The sequence below is a fragment of the Cavia porcellus genome, unplaced genomic scaffold (genome assembly GCF_034190915.1).
Source record: "Cavia porcellus strain 051 isolate PalLab524CR breed Dunkin Hartley unplaced genomic scaffold, mCavPor4.1 scaffold_10, whole genome shotgun sequence".
Classification (NCBI taxonomy): domain Eukaryota; kingdom Metazoa; phylum Chordata; class Mammalia; order Rodentia; family Caviidae; genus Cavia; species Cavia porcellus.
The window spans coordinates 10,373,808-10,396,246 of record NW_026947493.1 but is presented as its reverse complement, the minus strand read 5'-3'; the positions used below and the strand labels follow the sequence as shown (position 1 = coordinate 10,396,246).

General features: G+C 34.7%; 1 protein-coding gene across 7 annotated transcripts in view; it reads left to right on the top strand.

Moving 5' to 3' along the window:
• Satb1 (SATB homeobox 1) overlaps positions 1–22,439 on the top strand; it is a 95,596-nt gene that overhangs the window by 39,878 nt on the left and 33,279 nt on the right. For all 7 annotated transcript variants that reach the window (XM_063256992.1, XM_013143980.3, XM_063256991.1 and 4 more), the window contains 3 exons: positions 6,995–7,106; positions 9,759–10,213; positions 17,406–17,618. In XM_063256992.1, the coding sequence (XP_063113062.1) occupies positions 6,995–7,106; positions 9,759–10,213; positions 17,406–17,618 (780 nt within the window). The remainder of the gene's footprint in view (positions 1–6,994; positions 7,107–9,758; positions 10,214–17,405; positions 17,619–22,439) is intronic.

The window sequence follows — 22,439 nt, the reverse complement described above, 5'->3', positions numbered from 1 at the left end:
AAAATTGGGAAGTGATTAGTCTCTTCTCAACAAATTGAGATTTCAAATAAACCCCAGTTGTCTCTCCCAAGAGAATAGTTTAGAAAGCTACAGAGGATCCAAAAGAAAAGATATGGATAACATAAGCTAACAAGCACAAACAGATATACTTAGAAATCCTGCTGTTCACTTTCATAAATTGAAGCCCATCTCCTATTCTTTCCATCCACAGGTACCAGACAGAGACTACCTGTTAATTTTCAACAAATTTATTCCATGTCAACATCTCATGGGATACCTCTTTAGAGACTGTAGTATTTGATATATTTTGGGGAATAAAAGAAAACTCCATTTAAAGAGGATATCTCCTAAAACTGTTTGAATGTGGAGTTAACTCAGTTGTGTTCCAATGTAGAGTTAAAGTTTGACTTCTGAATTTTCCTCTGATGTATAAAAAACTGCTATGAAAATTGAGGCCATTGGAAAACAGGACAGGAAAATACAAGAATGATCAAAATCCTGTAAAATTGTACTTACCAAAACAATATGAAATAATGTAAAGCTGGTAGTTTTATAGTTGTTTAGTAAATGCACACTTTATTGAAAATTATAAAAAGATACTTACTATCTCTGTACCACATAAAATGGTTACTATCAAGATTAGTTTTCTAGTCCAGAAATTAACTGTCGGTCTTTGTAACTCACTTTGAGTAGACTGAGTTTACTTTTTTTAAATATGCATTCTGCATGTATGGGCATTTATTCAAAAAATAATTACTTTAGACTTTACACTGAAGATATTAGCAATAATGTGCTTTCATTTAAACATGGGTATAACAAGATACATATTACAGACAAAGTTAGAACCACAGAATTTGCCTTATAGAATTAAACCTGTGCAAGAATATTCCCCTTGCTGTCTCTCTAGAGTATTCTAATTCAAAATATACCTTCCTCCTCACAGAAAAAGATATTCAGATTCCTTAGTTGAAATTAATTAGCATTCAGAAACCAGATAGCATGTTTTTGGGTATTCATGAGATCTCTGTTTGAAAAAAATGTTTTTAACTTGTAGAAATGTGTTGCAACACACAGATGGGAAGAAAAAGAAAAAAAAAATCTCTTTAGCAAGCACTGTGTGTAAAAGGAATATTACATTTTGCACGCTCCTGATTGCTCTGTGTAAACAGTTTTTGACATCTGTCTTTATAGTTTTCGAGGAGAGGAAGACTTTGTTAAAAGAATCATTTTTATACAGCAGTCACCATTTCAGTCTTGCTTTACCTGTATTATGAAAGCAGATGGTCTGCATGTCTTTTGAATATTTATAACTATCAAAAACAATCTCTTGCTATTCACCCTTAGGCTTATGAGATGTCAGGACTGTTCTGGTTGAAAAAAATCATCTTGGGTGTTTACAGAAAGAGGATTACATTAAGCTGAAATGACTATACATTTTCCAGTTTAATATTTGTCCATCAGCTGTTTAATCGTATTTAGATAATTGTGTAAATAAGATGTTGTAGCCCTTGCCCTCTCTGCTGAGGAAACCTGAAAGCTTTAAACATGGGTAAACCACCATTTTGTAGATGCTATTTCTACCTCCTCCTACCTCAGTTAACCCATCTGCAAGTCCTTAGTAAGTTTGGATCCTGATATCACAATCCTGCTTAAAGAAAAAATAAATGTGCACAAAAAGCCAGTATGGAGATCACATGAAATGCCATGGAGCTGCTGGCTTCCGGTACAGGCTGTTTAGTTTATTAGAGTATATTGTAATATGCAAATAAGGTACAGCACTCCTATTACCCTTTAAAGATGGCATGATTTTCTCTTTATTCTCTATGAACATGCAGTGTTTTGAGGGTATTTTAGATAACTTTTGGTATAGTGGGGGTTAACTGTTTTTTGACTGGAAGCTGAGCAATCAGAGATAACAGATTTTGCTGTGGTTGGTTGATTTGGCAGAAAAGCATGAACAGTTTTGGTTTAAATGATTGAATAACCTGATTAGCATTGTTTTGGGGTGGGTTTTTTTGGTTGTTGTTAAAGGCACAACAAAGCAATTTTAAGAGTAATCAGATCACTGCCTTTCCCTAGTGATGAATCTTTTTTTGAGAAAGCCTCACTTCTCCAGAGCCGATTTCAATAACTATTAAGGTGATCATGTTAAAAAAAAAAAAAACTACGTCCTTTCCTTTTGTGTTAGACATATCTACTTACAGAGTCTATGATATCATGGCAGAGGTTGGAAAATATAACATTCAGAAAAATTATGTAACTTCAGTGAATTCCACGTGGTTGTTTGTTTTGTTTTCAAATTCTGAAACCTGTGTATTTTAGTGCAAAGGTTCTGAATGTTCTAACTATATGTAAGTCAGGCTTTAGAAAAATTCCACCCTTACCTTTTCACAATTAGAAAGGTTATAAATAATGTATTTGGCTGAAAAGGAAGCTCAGCCTGTGGCAGATGGTATCATTCTAGAGGACTGGGGTTTCTGTGAAGATGGCATTCTTTCAGATCGGAACTTCAGCAGACACAGAAAGAACTGAAGCTCCTCATGGGGAGTAGACATGTGCTTTATGGATCTTAGAAAAGCTTACAACTTGGCTCCTATGATGAGAATATTGTGTCACACTGAGGTTATGAGACCCACAGCCAATTTCTGCCAACTTTCACATTGTATTTTCCCACACTGGAAGTCACAGCCTGTTTATTCATTGGTGTACTTTGTGGCATTTGAACTTGGGATTTCTGCTTCTTAGGTTTTGTCAGTTGGATTATTTTATTCTCAGAACACTGGTGTTTTTATACGTACTGGTTACTGAGCAAAAAACTTGCCATACAAGTTGTGTCTTTTTTCAAAGTGATTTGAAGAGCTCATATAAATAGATACCAAGAGAGAACTGGAATGACTTAACCACTGAGCACTGCAACTTCCGAGACATCTGTTTGGATGTATTTTGAAAAACCTGGGAAGGGATCTCTTGCAAATTAGTGAACAAAGGTTTTTGAAACTATGATTTCTTTTGTGATAGCTAAAAGTGGTGGATTTTAAAGGTTTATGTAATGATTCAACTGCCATTGTCTGTGATGTTTAAGGAAAGAAAAAGGGAAGAGATGTGTTGGTGGCCTGCAGTAGTTATTTCACTGGTCCTTTATGGATCATCTGATTGTGCCCAACACTGTGGTGAGTCCAGGCTGTACCAAGATAAGATTTAAGGTTTGGGTTGTGATAAGTCTGGTAAGTGAAATGGAGGCAGTGTGCATAGGATGTTTGGCAAGTCAAGAAAGGCCCTACAGAAGCAGAGTCTTGAGCTGTATCTTGAAGGGTAGACAGCTGCTAACCTGAGATGGAAGTGAGCACAGGACTCCACTGCAGGTGTGCTGTGTGCAGACTTGATGTTAGCCACCAGACTGGCCAGCTTCAGAAAATACCACAGATCAGAATGTTGGCCGAAATGGAGATACTTCCCCTTTTTATGCTTAAAAATAGTACATTATTCACCCTGCCTTAAGAAAATGTGACTTCAATCATTTTCAGCATTTTATCTGATACCTTTCCATTATTTATAGTTGACTGATCTATATAATCATGTAATAAAAAGCCACTGAGGAGGAGTAGGCATAAGGGTTGTCATAGTAATTTATAGCATAAGTTCATATTTGATATCTGTCTTCTAGGCTCTGTGTCCTACTTGTATCACTTCTGTTTTATTTTGTGTCTCTTCAAGCTGTTATTTTCTAGTAACTTGACCCACGGTTGACATATAAAAGGAGTTCAGTAAATATACGTGAAATGGGGAAGGGGTTCTCTCAGTGAATGAATTTAAAAAAAAAAAAACACCTTAATCTGAGTGCTCCTATTACTCTGGTTTAATATGGAAAATTGTGGTCAGTTAATTGACTCAAGATCCTATTTCTAGTGTCTGACACACCTTGCATTTGAATACAGGTTTATTCCTATTCCATTTCATCAGGTGCAGGTTCAGTGTGTATTTAATGCATGCCAGGTGCTGGGGTGGGAAATAACATGGAGCATCAGTCCTATGTGAATTTTTTGCTTTACACAATATTTTAAAACCAGTGTCTCCTTTTAACTGATGTGGATCCCAAGCCTAAAAATAAAACAAAAAAATGAATCCTGAGTCTTTTTTATTGAAGACACAGAACTTGACCAACTCTGTACATCCCTATCACCCAGAAAAATATTACCAGTGTTGACTTTCTGTTAGTTGTATCAGTGCAGTAAGTGTTTCTGATTTTTTTGAATTTAAGATTACAGTATGGATTATGATATTTCAAATGACATGTGTATGTACCATATGATTTTGTAATTTCTCTTCTGCCATCAAAAGTCACTAATCTACTTTTTATGTAGTATCTAAGCCTACAATAGGGACTTTACCAGAAGAAAAAGAAAATTCCATAAAGTGGGTATATGATAAATTTAATTAGATGTATTTATGTATATTGTGTCAATAAAATAGAGTTGATCCCAAATTCTCTAAATTATGAAGTTGTGCCCTGTTTAACAGTGCAAAATGGTTGCAGTGGTGAAAGTTTTCTTTGAGGTGTGCTGTATTACCTGTGAATTAGCCTTTTAATCATGTTTTGCTTAGGCTAATATTTATGGTAATCAGTTCACCAAGCACCTACTACTTGACAGAGTAGACAGCACTCAGAAAAACCACTTGACACATACAGCTACCACTTTAGGGTTAAGCAAGGGCAAGGGAAGCTTTGACAGTGATGCACAGATGGATATTATTTTCCACATATGGATAGTAATGAACTACATAGCACTGTTACATATGGGCTTTAGTTTTATAAAAATATTCCAGAGTTTTTTTCACATACACTATAGATTCATTTTTTTTTCCTCCTGTATATCTTCATGGTTGATAGAATGAATCATATCAGGATGGTTTGTTTACACTATCTGTTTTCCTAATAAATGGTAAGCATCTTGTAGCAAAGACTTTGTCTTATCCATCTTTGTATCCTTAATACCAGTGGTATATGTAATATAGGTCTGCATCTAAGAGTAAATTTCATAGTATAGAACTATTGGCAAACTGAAGTAGACTGGATGTTTGTCAAAACCCTCAGCAAAATTTAGATATTCCATGCATTTCTAAAAAGCGAGACATAAACTATGTCTCACACATCTATGTTCTATTATATTAATATATAAGAAATTGTCAGGATGTCTTGGTAAAGAGTAATAATTTTTTAAAAAATTGTACCAAAGTGGAAGAACATTGCCTGTCATCCATTTGCAGAATCACTGTTATCCATCAGTGAGCTCAGTAGTTTTATTAGTGTCTGACTTTATTGATCCATCATTACAAGAGTAAGTGAGATTGAAGTTGACCGATTGTTAACTGGATCAGGTAATCTTCTGGCTCTGGTTTTGGCAACCTTGCTAAATGTCTTTTTGCACTGTGGACTATGGGAGGCTCTTAGTGAAATTATGAATTATTGGATTAATGGCCGAGTATCACCAGCACATTAAGAATAAAATGTGAAAATGACTATAAAGTAGAAAGTGTCAAAAAAAAACCATCACAGTGCCTCTTAGCAGAGATAGCTGTATTTTACATAAATAATGCAACTTAAGCTTATTCATTACTCCAAATTCTTTAGATCTCCCAAATTTACACATTGCAGAAATGTGTGCATGCTGCAAAATTAACACTGATATGGATGTCAGGAGAGTTAGTAACAGCCAAAGAGCTTTCCATTAGGAGCAGCTTGACAGAGATAATGATATAAAATACCTTTGTCCCCCAAACTGGCTTTTCTGGTTGTTCACTGCTCTTGAACAATGCTGCCTTCTATAAACTATTTCCTCATAGAAGAACTGAAGTCTGAACCGTATCTTCTTGTGTTTCTCCTCCTGAGGACAAGGGAGAGCTTGGTGATAATAGTCTCATTCCTAAGACTCAATAGGAGATTAATTTAGCTGTTACTAAAGAATATGCATAGTATGATATAAAAGAACTAAGTATTAAGTCACTGAAAGCACCAAAACCAAACTTTTCTGGGAAGAGAACACTCTTATTTATTGAAACATTTTTCTTTATTGGGGTTTTTATTTTTATTTCTCTTATTTATACATTAAATCATTTTTATTTTATGTATTAAATAATTGAATATTTCCAGGCTTTTATTTAAAGCCAAAGTGACATAATAACTCATTTTCTTTTTTTGTGATATCCTTGACAAATTTAGTAAATATGAAATACAAATATTAAAATTTTTTAATAGCTAATTGAAATTCCAGAACTCAAGCTTTACTGTAGGTAAATTCAGTAATTAGATTGTAGTATGCCTTTTTCTTCTGATAGAGGATCTCTGTGATTAGTTTTGTTACTTCTCAAATGTGATCAGTTAAACTTTGAGTAGTGTTAGCACTCCTCCAGTTGAAATCCTAATAATAAAAGGAAAGTGTAAGTGGTATTTCTCAAATTTTAAATGCACGTGAATTAGATCTCCTGGATCTTGGTAAAATACAAGTGCTGATTGTTAGAGGTCTGAGGTAAGGCCTCAAATCCTGCATTTCTAGCAAGCTCCTTGGTTGATACCCATATTGTTGATTCCTGGAACATAATATTTAAAGTAGTATGGATGTACAGCCCAGTCACTAGTCCTCAAAGGATTTTCTAATTGCTTTTCTAATGTCTTCATGCATTTGATTTCTTGGGATCTGTGAATTATATCAGGATAGGAATAGATGATTTTGGTGGAGATTGGATAAGTAATGGAAGGTGAAAGTCTGTGAGTTTGATTGCTTTCTACTGGTCTCAGTGGGCTGTTGGCCTGGTACTTAAATAAGCATTTGTTGGTATACTCAATGAATTTGTAAGAAGTTGAAGTGTTAAGCTGAAGTATGAAACAAAAATGCATTGGTCATCAGTTTGATTAAAAACAGTTTGCACAACTGAAATTATTTCTGTGTTTTATCTTGTGATGCTGTGTGTTACAAATGTTCTCCCCCTCTTCACGCAGAGTATGATTTCTTCCATTGTGAACAGCACTTACTATGCAAATGTCTCAGCAGCAAAATGTCAAGAATTTGGAAGGTGGTACAAACATTTCAAGAAGACAAAAGATATGATGGGTAAGCAAAAAAATCATTGCGGTGGAAACTACATACCATTACTTGTCATTTGGGGGTTTATCAAAGTCACATCTTAAACCAGGTCTTTTGATTGCCCAATTAGAGATCAATTTAGAATGTTTCTTTGAGGGTAGGGAGTGGGATATGAGTATAATGAGATAATTAAATTCAATAAATGTTTGTGTTTAAATCAACCAAACTGACTTGGTTGTCAGACATGCAGGAAATCGAGGCGTGAGGAAAGGAGCTGTCATTTTTTTTAACGTCTCAGTGAAGACCTAACCAGGCCTTGAATGACTAATATTAGCAGTAATTTCTCTCAGAAGTAGAATATGCTTTTAGGGTTTTGGTTTTTGTTTGAAAGAAACAGGACCTGTTTTTAAACTTTTTTTTTTTTTTTTAAGGAAACTAAATAGTAATGTTCTTTTTTTTTTTTTTTTTTTTTTTTTTTTTTTTTTTTTTTGTCTTTTTCCTTTTTACCGGTACCAGGGATCGAACTCACGACCACCTGCTTGCAAGGCAGGTGCTTATGCCGCTGAGCTAAATCCCCAGCCCCAATAGTAATGTTCTTAAGCTGTATTTATAGTTTGTACAATTGAGATCCAGTAGTCCCAGCCTCCACACTCCCATAGATTAGGCACTTTGGTGAGCATATTGGTTTACCATTGCATAATTTCTAAACTTTTCAATGTTGCATCGTATCTTGACATGCAGTGCTAAGTCAGTATTTGTTGTGCAAGAAATATGATAAAATTATCCGCAGTGTAAAATAACAGATAAAGACTGAGTGCTGTATCTAAGCATTTAGATTGTGGTATTTTCTCCATACTAAGTTTATTAGTGCTCACAAAAGCAAACACTATGGTTAACGTTAATGTTCTAATTTCTATTAATGAGTTCTTCCACATAGTTGTACCAAGTGTATATTTTAAAATAATATAAGAATGGGATGTTTAGTACACATAACATGCTTTGTTTAATTCTATTTCTTATTTCTATTACATTCATTTAATAGGAATAACTATAACATTTCCTAAAGATTTTAAGAGACTAGGGAACTTGTATTTTGAGCATGCTTTAGCTTTTAATATTTGAAGAAAAGCTATCTATCTACCAAAACAGATTCTTTGCCTTTTATAGCTTAGAGCTATAATGAAGACTATGCATCATTTTTGGAATAATTGCTTGAATTACTATTCTCTGTGAATGGCCCACTTGGGCTGATATCACTGGTAGAAATTAAAGGTTTCCTACTTCAATTCTTACTTATATTTTGCATCTGTCAGTGACTATAGCAATATGGTACGTTCCTCTAAATGTAAAACCTGCATATTTAATGACAAGAGAAATGATGATTAAAATCAAAATAATCTATACATGGGAACTGTGGTGTAAATTTGAAAAGGTTTACCTGTTCAAATGCTTAGCCTTTTCAGTCAAGAACATCAAACTAGTGTCCCTCTGTGTAACAAGTATTTAACACACTTAGACCTGACTTTTGCCAATCCATGTAAGCGACCTAGCTGAAGAAGAAGCATTCATCCCGGGTTAGTGGAAATACATTGCAAAATAGTAACAGTATCACTGTTAACAGGGAAATGACCCCCTTGCTCCTTCCTTGCAAGATTGCCTTTAGCATCTGAACTTACCATTTATCCCAGGCTGGCCTGGAACTCACTGTGATCCTCCTGCCTCAGTCTCCCAAGTGCTAGGATTATAGCTGTGCATCACCATGCCCCGCTATCAGCATTGGCTTCTTGAAAAAAAAATTGGGTTTTGGGGCTGGGGATTTAGCTCAGCGGCATAAGCACCTGCCTTACAAGCAGGCAGTCGTGAGTTTGATCCCCGGTACCGATAAAATATATTTAAAAAACAAAAAAAGTAAAAAAAAAAAAAAAATTGGGTTTTAACAGGATATACTATCTTACTATACAATAAATCACTTGCTTTCCTTCAAACAAATGCTGTTTGCAGAAATATCTATTGTCCATGATGGTTAAACTTGAACAAGCTGTGTAAGATACTCAGCTTGACATTCAGTTGTAACACTTGGTTGTTTTTAAGCCCAGTTTTACGATATCTTCATTCTATAGACTGTGTCTTTGTATTGTCTGCTATGTAAAAATGGAATGTAGGTAATATTTTAGGTCATCTTTTTTCTGTCACACTTTCTGACTAAATTACTGAAGTTAATATATATCAGGAGAAAATGTTTATAAATTTATTTTCCTTTTCACATACTTCTGAGCTCATGATAAGCGTTTAAGCAAGTGAAATTTTTCTACAAGCCATTTTAAAGTAAATCATTGCTTATAGAAACTTACTTGAAGCCATAAGTGAAAATGAGTAACAGTTTGGCGCTGTAGCTACTCACAGAAACAATTTGGATAGAGTAGATTTTATCCCTTCATCTAACTACATTTTAAAAACTGAGATCTGGAGTGTTGCCCCACTTTGAAAGACTGTGGAATTGTTAAGAAGAAGAAAATAAAACTATAGTCCGGTAAGTTCCATCTTGAAATTTTCTTGATTTCTTTGGCTCTTCAGCGTGCCCTGTGTCTACTGTCCTTTTTTATTTAGGAAATGATCCAAAAGCTCTGTCGGTGCCCACCGGTGATGACTGAACATGATTTTGCTTTCTGTCCCCTTCAGTTGAGATGGATAGTCTCTCTGAACTATCCCAGCAAGGGGCCAACCACGTCAACTTTGGCCAGCAGCCAGTCCCCGGGAACACAGCTGAGCAGCCTCCGTCCCCAGCACAGCTCTCCCATGGCAGCCAGCCTTCTGTCCGCACCCCTCTTCCGAACCTGCATCCTGGGCTTGTATCAACACCTATCAGTCCTCAGTTGGTCAACCAGCAGTTGGTGATGGCGCAGCTGCTGAACCAGCAGTATGCAGTGAACAGACTCTTAGCCCAGCAGTCCTTAAACCAACAATACTTGAACCATCCTCCCCCTGTCAGTAGATCTATGAATAAGCCTTTGGAGCAACAGGTTTCAACCAACACAGAGGTGTCTTCCGAAATCTACCAGTGGGTGCGTGATGAACTAAAACGAGCAGGAATCTCCCAGGCAGTGTTTGCACGTGTGGCATTTAACAGAACTCAGGTCAGTTTTGCTCTGTTTGTAAACTGTTTTGCTCTCTCTTCCTTCCCCTGCCTTACTTTCTTCAGTTCCGTCTAGGCTCATGTTTATTCTTTGACTCTGCTAACGTTTCACTTTTCTCTTGACATGATCATATTGCTTATTCTGGTAGAACCTAAATTTTTTAACTCCGTCTCCCTATAATAGATCTCCTCTCTCAAAGGATGCCTGTGTACAGATTTATCCCAAGACAGAGGACTTGCAAGAAGAAATTAAGTATGAAAACATCTCACACGGGCATTACCCATATTCTTGTATGATAGAATCTTAAACTGTTAGTAATAGAAGATTGAAAAAAGCATCGTGAGTTGGTCAAGGCCTTGGATAAGATCCTAGGCTTCAAGCTTAGTGTATTTTCCATTTCCACTGATAGCAAACTTAAGTGTGTAGATGTGCTTTGTTAAAAGTTTTTTTTAATAACATTATTTTTGACTCCTTGGAACTCAATAACAATTTACTGGTATTTACATATAAGCAGTCATTTAAAGAAATGCTTATTAACATAAAATGTTGCTTAGCTTTGTCTTCTCTTTCATGTTGTTATTAATGTTCTTCCAAATTATTCTTTAGACCAGAGATCAGCACACTTTTGCCTGTAGTAAGGGGCCAGATAGTAAATATTTTAGGCTTTGAGGGCCATAAAAGCTCTATTGCATTGTAGGATGAGCAGCCATAAACAATACACAAAAAGGCAGTCTATCTGCAAAACAGGCCATGAAGCAGATTTGGTTTGCTGGCCTTGCTTTACAGACCCATCTTTAGACTTCCTATTGAGATATGTGTAAATCTCTTAATATTTATATCCATGGATGGTACTTAGAGGACATGGAGAAAAAATGATCTATGATCTGAGAAGTCACAAGATGAACGGTTTTTGAGAAGCTCTAGGCAAATTGACTCTATTAAACTGTAAATGAAAAGGTTTTTTTATTTGTTTGGATATCAACATCATATGTATGTTTATCGTTGGCCAAGGCACACTAAAAAATGAGAAGAACATGTAATTTTGATGAGCTTGAAGACCTTTTTTCTTTTAACCTTTAGCTGTTCTTTCTTTGGTGAGGTTATTTTTTATTATTTTCCTGACTGAATTTTTCTTGCATTTTAAGTTGTCTTATGATTATAAGAATAAAATTCTAGTATAGAGATTATTTAGTATTAATTCCTTATTGGCAGTTTCCATACTTAGGAGAACCCTAACTGTGTCTAATTTTTGGTTGCCTCTCTAGATTGGGAGTTAGGAAAGTGAACAAAAGTGGGGTTTTCTTTCAGTTGTCTCAAATACATATGTGTGTGTGTGTGTGTGTGTGTATTATATATATATATACGTGTGTGTATAATATATGTGTGTGTATATGTACATATGTGAGTATGTATATTATATATATATAAGTATATTGTATCTCAGGTCAATGCGATAGACCTTTTATAGTCCTGAGTTTTTACTTAGTTTCATATTTTTACAGCTTAAAGCTGTTCATTATTAGCTAGTAATTTTAATATGACGTTTAATTTTAGGTAGGGACAATCATTTTTTAAAAAATAAATCCAAAATCGGCTTTCTAAATATTCCTGTTTCTGGTAACATTCTTTTTTTTGTAAACACAGTACTAGTAATTCTCAGTCCTGGGCAAAAATAGGACTCTCCATAAAAGTACAATAATGCTTGTTGAATTCAATTAAAAACCCACAGACAAAGACAACATTGCCGTAGACACAAATTATAGATTTATTGATAAGTGTTGTAAAACTTGAGCAGCTAAGCTCACAGCACTGTGGAAAGTGCCTCTTATGTTGTGCTGAGTGCCTCAGGACCGAGCCGAGCTGAAGAAGGCCGATGACCACCATCACTGACGTTTTCCTGGGCTCCCGCCCACTGTTTATGCTTTTGGTTCTTACACTGAAAAATGTCACATATGTCTATAAGATTTATTACTGGAGGAAAGGTAGAATTTTTCTCCTTTTATACCAACTTAATCTCCTTGAAAAGATAGGTATCTCTGTAGTTGACCATTAAATACATTCTTGAGGATGATAAAAGAATGAAAACCGGGTATAGCTTCATACAGGAACCACTGTTTAAACAGTCGATTTAGAAAAAATTACTACCAAAAAATTATTTGGGGGCCTGGGCTATAAAGGGGTTTGACTATAAATCTTTATATTGATAATTGATGCTTCTTAGTAGAAGTAGACACTGGGGCCTATTTGAAGCTGTTTGATTTAAATAGGAGTGATTTTATATGTATATTTAAATGTTCACTGGCTGATGACTAGCTTTTGCACACGCAAGCATGTATGTATTTTCAGCGGTCATACTTAAAAATCACGCACACACAGCTGCATTTAATGATTATACATTCATATGAATGCATGTAGTGTGTTTATTTCAGAGTGTATGCATTTCAATAAAAGCAGGTGCAGAGTGAAAGTATGGTGAGTGTGGAGTACGAAAATACACATGCTAATGCATATGTATAGACAAGGAGCTCTGCAGAGTTAAACTGCACATCACACATTTGTGTGTACTTATTACAATATGCAATTCCAACTCCACGTTTTAAACAATTAATGTAAAGTATGTATATAAGAACAGTTATATGATACAGTTGGATAAAGACATACCCTATAAACAGTATGCTAAGCATTATTATAACAGTATAGTTTTGAACTGAGAATTGTTTTAGTCATTGACAGCTCAGAATAACTTGAAAATCTGGATTTCATGTTTCAATTCTTGAGAATTTTTTGCTCATCTTAGTAGGGTTTCCTAAATTAAAACACAAACCTCTCTTAGATTTTTACACATGACTTTTTTAAAAGTCTACCTTTACTGAAAACTTATATAATTACTTGTTTTAAGGAATTTTCACCTTTCTGAGTTGATGGACATGTGCTCTTTAATAGCTATTGAAGATTCCAGCTTTTAGCATATGTCATTCATTCAGTTATGCCTACTTGATGTCTTTTTAATGGAAACCTATGGCAAAAAGTAATTGCCAAAGCTAGACTTACACTTTCCAGTACACCTCTCTGTAATACTGCTATTTAAAGTTTGTAATACAAGAAAATGCATTCTTTAATGCCCCCTCCCCACAAATAAAATGTAAGTGTTTAACTGATCCCTCTGTATGGCTTTTTTCTCTTTCTCCCTCCTCCTCTTGTCTTTGGCATACTTTATTTTCCAGTAAAATAAAAAATGAAGATGGATTATTCAAAACTGATAACAGTAATGGACCATCATGTAATGTTTTATTGAATTTGAGTTCTGTAAATTATGTGGTGGAGAGAAATTTGCCTGCTTAAGTATAACAGAAATTGCTACTGTATTCCTATAATTCTTCGCAGTGTAATTTAAGAAAAGTTCACTATCCATATCACTATTGAATAAAAGGTAAAAAGGTGCTATTACCCCAACATGACAGCTCTCAGCCTACTAAAGGACAGAGATAAATGCGTCTACTTATAACTTACATGGGTAAGAGTTTAAGGAGTAGGTGGAGTTTGAAAGTAGTCTTTCACCTGGAAGTGTGATGAAAAATTCAGCAAACAACACAGGCAGGTAGTGCTGAAGAATATTCTGTGTATTTTCTTTTTTATGAGGAAGGTTTCATCAAGTTATATTTTCTTTCTGAGGGCTTTGAAGTTCCATGAAGCTGAAGCTGATACAATCTGTTTGAATGAGCGATTATGTTTAAAGAGGAGACAAACAAGCCAGAAAGGCTTTTTGTTCAGATTGGAAGTTTCTTTTGCTTATCTGCCATTTTAACAAATTCATTATTAGCTTTTGGAAGTACTGATCCTATTTATTGAAGATTTTTCATTATGAATTTTACTCGTTTATAACTTAAAAAGTCTCGTTGGAATGTAAAAAACAAGATTAGGAATTTATCAGTGTATTTATTCTTTAATTGAGAAGAATTAGGATTCTCATTTAACCACTATGTAACAACAATGTAGAATAGTTTTATGCTTTCATATATACAACACACATCTAATTATCTGTAAGATGTGATGTTCCAGTGAACGACAGCTACTCATTTGTAATAAAATTAATTGCTATAACTTCTTACATAATATTACAACTTCTCAAGTTCTTTTTAGAGACAAAACCATGAGTTTGGCTTAATTTAGCTCAGCAAATTTATTGAGTACCTGTGGCACACCACGTTGACATGTTAATCCTAGTATCAGCATAATTCTGGTATAACAAATGAGACATACGAGGCCTTGTCTGTCTTCTTTGTTAGTATGAAGGATTTCTGGTGTGAGAGCCTTCTGTCAGTCAGCTATGGGGAATTACCACGCAAGATCTGGTCCTAACCTGGCAAATCTGTACTGTTTTAAACTATAGAAACCGGGAGATAAGGGCCACAAAAGGTTCGAGTCCACGGACACATCAATTTAAATAACAAGGATCTGAAATGGGAACAAAACATGCATTCTGTATCTTAATTCTGATAATTATTTTGCATCTAGTTACTCTAAAGTGATATTTATTTATTTATTTATTTAGGATAATTAACATTAATCAGAACATTTTCTAAGAATATTTTTAAGCATTTCCACCAGGGGGCACTCCCCTCATTGAAAGCTCTGGGAAAAAAAAAAATTTTAACACGGGATTGTCTACACTGGCTGTTTTAGATCTTGGATGTTCATAAATTTAAAACATTGCATCAGACTATTAGCATATTCCAGGCAGAAAAACTGCTCTTGTTCCTGTAGGATAATTAATTTAAGTGGAAATAAAATACTTTGCCCTGTAACACTTGTGTGCTTAAATGGGAAGGCACTTCAAAATACAGGCAGTGGGTAAAGAATTTTCTAAATTCTCTCCCAAAGGACATGTTTTCTTCTATCTTAATCTATAGCAAAATGTCTTAGGTTCACATTAGCAAGACTCAAGAGACAATTAGGTGTTTTTCCATGTGTTTCATTTTTCTCGGTAGCTCTGCTACTTAAGGAAGAAATATGTGATATATTACTTTGCTATTTAAAATTTTAAATATCTAATTTCAGATATTTCTCCTTAATACCTATAGGTTATCTTTTTCCCTAACCTTTTTTTAAAATTACTGAACAATTGTGTAGATAACATCTCGAAGAGTGCCACATAACTTTTCAGTGAAGGTCCACTCCAGTAAGAGTAATTACCATTAGAATTTACCCATTGGGTTTTGTTCATGTTTTTATTGCCTATTTGAATTTCTTTGTGATATGTATAAGCATCATCAGTTGAGTAAATATTTATCAAATACTTAGGTGTCAAGCATTGTGCTGGGATGACAATACTGAATTTTATATTTAAGGAATTTATAACATTGTATTTATGTGTACTGAGTTTGCATCCCTATTCCTGTGTAGTTGAGATAGGTTGCTTTGCCAAGGACATTTAAAAAGACATAACACTTGGTGAGGAAGGGCTCTGTTAATATACCACTTTTCAGATTTTCCTTTATAATTGTGGTGCGTGTGTTTGTGTGTAACATGTATTTTGGTTTCAGTATGACACATCAGAAATTCTTGAATCTAATTTGTTGGCATTGTGCGAATTAAATAGCTGGATGATTGACTACCTGTGTGACTGAATTTTAGTTAAATTGACTGGAGTTGTTTTGTTCCTGTGTAGATAAAGTTGGAACATTACTCACTGTTAACATGAATAAAAGGACCTGTGCCCCTCATTTTTCAGTCACATTTCTAAGTTGAAACTGAAAGTTCAGGGCCTGTTTCCAGGCTGTGATTGCAATAGATCACGTGAGAGGTTTCTTTAAAATTGATTCTGTGAAGGCCCCAGAGACTGCTGGAAGTTCTTGAAAACTAGCTTATAAATCATTTACAAAGTGGACCGTGCTTTTACCCTATCTGCACCCAACTGTTCTATTTAAGCAATGTAGTACATTATCTTGAGGAATTGGGCACAAACCTCAGTTTGTATTACTCCACTATTTTGACATCTTACTATCCTTCATTCTGGAGGGTTATTTGGAAGGTGAATTTGAAAATTACGTACTAATTTTGATGAGATTGTATTCTTGGCTGTACTATGAGAAGCTGATAATCTGGCTAAATAAAGAAAGCAAATGCATTTTGATATTTCAAGCATTATTCCATGTCCAAGATGAAAGAGTCACAGGCTGCTCAGCCCTTATGAAGTTATCAGTTTAGTATTTTTGTTTCACGTTATCCCATAAACAAATTGGGAATAAAACAGTTTTAAAGAGTTCTTCCAAAAGTGAAACAGTTGAACAGTAGTGTCCTATAATTTGGGGGAAGAAAGACACCTTCAAAGAGTTTCCAGTAGTGTAAATTTCTTCTGTTACTAATAATGCTTTTTATTTCTTAAGAGATTTGGTAATTAGTGATAATAATTCTGGATAATATTCGAGAAAATATCATGATGGATTTTTGTAATATAAAAGTGATTATGTTTTTCAAATTTGATCGAAGTCCAAAATTTTAACTTGTTAGCTAGTGGTTATAATATAGCAAAGTTGTATTTAGAATCTTTTGGGATAGTCAGTGGTTCCTTGAAATGGCAAATTGAAAGGGCTACCTGGTGTCGTTTACTTTGGCAATTTGAAGATTAAAGAGTAACTTAAAACATTGCCTGTAAAAATTCACATAATTCTCAGATGATGAAATAGTAATTCTGATTTTCCCCCTAATGTGTTGCAGTTCATTTTCTGGTGTTTTCTTTAAAAGTTCTACCTTCTGCTTTACATACAACTTTTTATACTAAGCTATTACTTTTCTATTATTTTTCTATACTAAGCTACTGGCATTCCACTGTCTTTGTCTAGGCAGGTTGAGAACTATAAAGTCCGATGCTAGTGTATTATGAGGATTTCATTTATTCTTAACTTCCCTCCATCGTCTGTCTGCGAAGGATTTTATGGCAAGTTAAGCTGCTTAAAGGAAGGAGACCATTTAGGCAGTTTCAGTTTATGTTGTGTGTAAAGCAGATGCTTAATAAAATTAAGAATACAATTGAGGTGTGCTCTTCTTCACTCCAATTGTAACTAATATATTCCTATGCAGAACTAATACTTCTGACTGTTAATTCTCCAAGCAGAGTAGAAGAGGGGAAGAGATCACCTGGGGCTGGCCAGAGCCCAGGAGCAAACTCACCATGTGCCTTTCCTTCCTGCAGGGCTTGCTTTCGGAAATCCTCCGGAAGGAAGAGGACCCCAAGACTGCATCCCAGTCTTTGCTGGTAAACCTTCGGGCTATGCAGAATTTCTTGCAATTACCAGAAGCTGAAAGAGACAGAATATACCAGGATGAAAGGGAAAGGAGCTTGAATGCTGCCTCGGCCATGGGTCCAGCTCCCCTGATAAGCACACCTCCCAGCCGCCCTCCCCAGGTGCAGTCTCTTCTTTTCCTAGACTAACTGACTGACTTTCTTTTAAAAAAGGATTTCAGCAAGAAACTAGATAGATACAAATTTTTAAAAATTCATAGAGTTGCTTGAGGAAAATTTCATCCCAAATCACTAGTTCTGATATGAAAACAATAAGCTACTAATTAGCAAGAAAAAAAAAATTGCTTTGTGCTGCTCCATTCTTTGGGTTTTTGGGGGTGAAAAGAATCTTTAAGTGGGATATTTACTTCTACTACTAATGTTAAATAAAAAGTATATTAAACTCTAAGGAAAAAAAGGTCAGTTTTATGCCTACTAGTTTTAGAACTGCCATTTGAATAGTAAATAAAAATAAATAAGCAATTCCATTTGTATTTATGCTTTCCAATGCGAACTGCAGCTGGTACCAATTACACGTCTTCTCATTTGTAATCTTTCATAATTAAGTTTAAAACAATCCTTAAAGGCAGCTTTAAATGGGGCTGATAAGGAATTCAGTCCATATTCCCAGAAATGGGCACATTTTCTGTTTTTAAGTTTTTGGTCACTTTTTAGGAGAGAAAAACATTACCTTCCAAGTTATTTTGTAGCTGTCCATTTGTGTTGTTATTTAATTTTTATTTTTGTTAGTACATGTTCATAGTACATAATGAGTGCATGCATGGTGGGGACTTGGTCCATGTATACAGCACATCTTAATTCCTTTTATGTTCCTTTCCCCTCCCTCTCTGTTTTCCTTCCATCTCTTACCCTTTTCTCATTTGCACATTTATCTCTGTGCTTCCTATTGTAGTATTATTTTAAAAAGTCAAGTTTAGAAGTAACCTTACAATTTTTTTTTTTATTTTAAAGAGAATAAAACAAAGCAAAACAACAAAGCAGAGCAGTGTAAAACAATGAAAACAACACAGGATTTCAGAAAATGACAACAGGAAATTAATAGTGGCTACCGTGATGTCTCTTACTTTCTTCAAAATACCTGTCCATACCTTCACACATAATAAATTAATATAAATCAAAATAGTATAAAAGCAACCAAAACACAAGAATGAGAGCCTTAAGGACTTTCAAAACCAGACACTAGGAAATCAGTAATGGCTACCATAATGTCTCTTGTTTTCATCAAAATAGCTGTCCATACCCTTCATACATACTGAAATCAAATAATTGAAAACAGATTAAAGCCAATCAAAGCCAAGAATAAAAGCATTATTGGACTTCAAAACAAAATGATAGGAAGTAATCAGTGGCTACCATGGTGTCTTGTTTTCTTCAGTGTAGCTGTTCACACCATCACACATACTAAAATCAATTCTTGTAAACTCTTCAGGTGTAGTTATAGGCATTTATAAGCCTATATATAAATATACATCTATCCTTTCTGAATTAGAGGGAAAAACAAAACAAGTAACTATAAGATAACAATAACAATGTATAGCCTTGTAATTACTCTTAAGAATTCAATAAATTATGTAGTACAAACTATTAGAGAAAAATTGAGGGTGAGGCTCATCTGTTTTCTACATGTTTAATCTTTGGCTTGCCCAGCCCTTAAAAGTAAGGTCAACTAAAATGAATAAAAGTTGAATATGAAACACAAAGTCAAGTATTCATATAACATATAGTGTTATGAAACTATGCATTGAATTTTATTTTTTCGTCAGTAGTTCAAAAAAGCAAAAAGCGTGTATTTCTAAATATAAAAATCTAGCAAAAGCCTATTTAACAGTAAAGATGCAACTCCTATAGGCTCTCCATAAATGAGAAATAGATATACTATCCAGCCACTTGTTGCGGCTCTTAAAACTTTTTCTAGTCTTGATACCTGTGGGAGCAGACTATAAGGAAGTCATTGCTGAAGTTGTGAATAAGAAGTCCTGTTTCTGTAGTGGAGACGGAGAGTAGCAACTGCATACACAGACACACACAGCCACCTGCTTTGGTGTATGCCACATACACAATCAGGCTGATCTTTAGTAAACCCTTATTTAAAATAACTTTCTAAGAAAAACTCTGTAGTTGTAAACATTTACATATACATATCATTTTTGTCAGAATGATTAGAAATCTTCCTCCTTGGCCTTGGTTTAACACTTATTTTGCAAGTTTGGAGTTAATGCACACACTATAATGAGTTACCATTGCTCTGTAGTCCTCTCACTAGCTTCTGGGCAGTTATTTTGCTTATCGCTTGTTCTGCAATTGTAATGAAAGAATGGCTTACTCAAAAGGAATACAATTCAACACTGAACACCCCCTTTTTAGAAAAAATCTGCCAAAATATCTGACGGGGTGATTTCTTAGTACAGCTTTTGTTTTCATATTTCTCTATAGGATTTTGGATTTTTTTTCCAAATGTAATTATGATACTCGTTCACTTTGTTTAGCCAAAATGACACTAATTCTTATTAAATGATACTTGTTTTATGCACTCTTAAGATACTACAGTGCTTTTCTGTGTGTATGTATGAAGGCATTATCTGCTGTAGAAAGTGGAGGTAGAAAATATTTGTATTTTGGCCTGACTTATCAATTACCTAGTTAAGCCACCCTAGTTGTACAGTGAATTTGTTTGTTCTCAAGACAAATACACTGAGGATGTAGCATAATGAGCAGTTGTTTAGCATGCACAAGACTCTGTTCCATTCCCAGTATTGTCAAAAATATAGACTCAAAACCAAGCTTTTAAGCTGTACTATTAATAAGTCACTGATGAATGTATTATGGAAATACACTAGATTTTTAGTGACCTTTCAAAGGAAATGCTTCCATCAATGTAGTATTACTGGCCATTTAACTAAATTGTGAAATAATAGGCTGATACATATATGCATAATTTTGTTTTATACACATCTTTAAGGTATCTTCCTTGCTTCTCAAAGAATCCCTTTGTGTTACTCAATATTATAGTAAAGCTCACTACCAAACTGTTTACACTTTATCCATTATTAGTGATTGAGTTAAATGTTGAGAAATTCTTGTGGGATCTGGTGGCATATGGCTATAATCCCAGAACTTGGGAGGCTGAAGCAGGAGAATTACTATGAATTTGAGGCCAGCCTGGGCTTCAAAGTGAGTTCAAGGCCAGCCTGAACTTGCATAGTGAAACGCTGTCTCAAAACCAAAAAGAAAAATTTATCAACAGGAATTCTTGTTATATTAAAGGTATGAGTACTTTAGCTTTGGAACAAACATGCATAGCACAACTGAATTTATACTGTTTTACAGCAGCTGAAATTGAACTCTTAAACTGGAGCCAATGCATTGCATTAAGAGGGTTTTAATATGGCTAAAAAGGGAGAGGAAAATGGAATAAATCACAGATACAAAAAAATAGTGCAAATTTAATTTTGTGTTTTCCCAAGAAGAGTCTATGTAAAATCACTGTGCATTTTATTTTACACACAATGAAGAGGTTTGAAAGTTATTTTGAGACAACTTTGGGCTTGAATTAGCCTAAACCCTAATTTTTTTCTAGAGAATTACAGATTGAAGAATTGCAGTTCAGTGGCTCACAGAAGATCTAAGCCACCTTTACTCCTGAGAGGCTAGATTTTCTTCCAGCTCCTTAGGGGGTGCTGGATGAATTTAGAAAGTGCCTGGGGCCATATCAGACCAAGGAGCTGAACTGCTAGAGTCTTGGATTCCAGAGGGACTTAAATCTCTAAGAACGTCCCTTGGGAAGGGGGAGTTTCAGGTAGAGATCTTACAGATACCTCACTTGGGGAGTCTTAGACAAGCCTCAGGAAGCGGCAGATGCTTGGAACCTGTGTACATGACTGCCCCTTGCCCTCCATTTGGGGCAGTCACGCTACAGACTTCGTGCTCTGCCTGGGGCAGTAGCTCTGGACCAGACCTGATGGTGAAAGTGTATTTTCACAATCTATAGGTTCTAATTCAAGAAATAAGAATGTCCCCTCTTGAAAGTGATTCACAGTTTTCTAAACACCTTCACCTGTATTAATTTGTTGACTCATGCCAACCTTTTGGTAAGAGAAAAATCAGGAGCTCTAATGTAAGTTTGAATTCAAGTTGTCAAATCCCCTAGTAAGTCCTTTTAGTTCTTTTCTTTACCTCAGACCACTTCATCAAAATACAGACAACTTATTTTTGAAAGGGGAAAATGAAGCCTGGGGACTTTGTCATATGAGATTATATAGTTAGCTAAGAAAAAGGAACATACCAGAAAACATTGACCTGGTGGAATAAATGAAATGTTTGACAAGTGATCCACATGGAAAGCGCTTGAACAGTGGGGTTCTGATGTTGTGGAGAAAATATTCCTTCCAAACTGCAATAATAGGAAAATACCCAGGAGCTCCCAGTCCCCTCAAACTTACAGGACCTTGAAAGTTTCTTTTCTCACCATGCTTTACAAATTTGCCTTATGGGTTTACTAGAAGAATTCTATTAATAATAATGAGTGATTATTTTTTCTTTTAATGATTTTTTTCCATAGCAAAGTCAATTTTAATTTGAGAATTTCTACCTGTTATTATTATAGTTATAGTTCTACTTGTTATTATTATAGTTTCTATTTGTGTATTTTTATACATGTGACTTTGGAGTCAATTGTGTAAGTTCCATTTTCGTAAAGACTCTTTGAAAGCATATAATTATCAAGTTACAACTTTTACATGAATTACATAATTTATTTGTTACATTGCTGTATGATTCTTTAGTTGCTTCTAAAGTAAGGTTTGATATTTATAACAATGCTTAGAAAATGTCCAAAGTTTATACATATATATATATATATATATATATATATAGACATTTTCTAAGCATTTCTAAGCATATATATATATATATATATATATATAT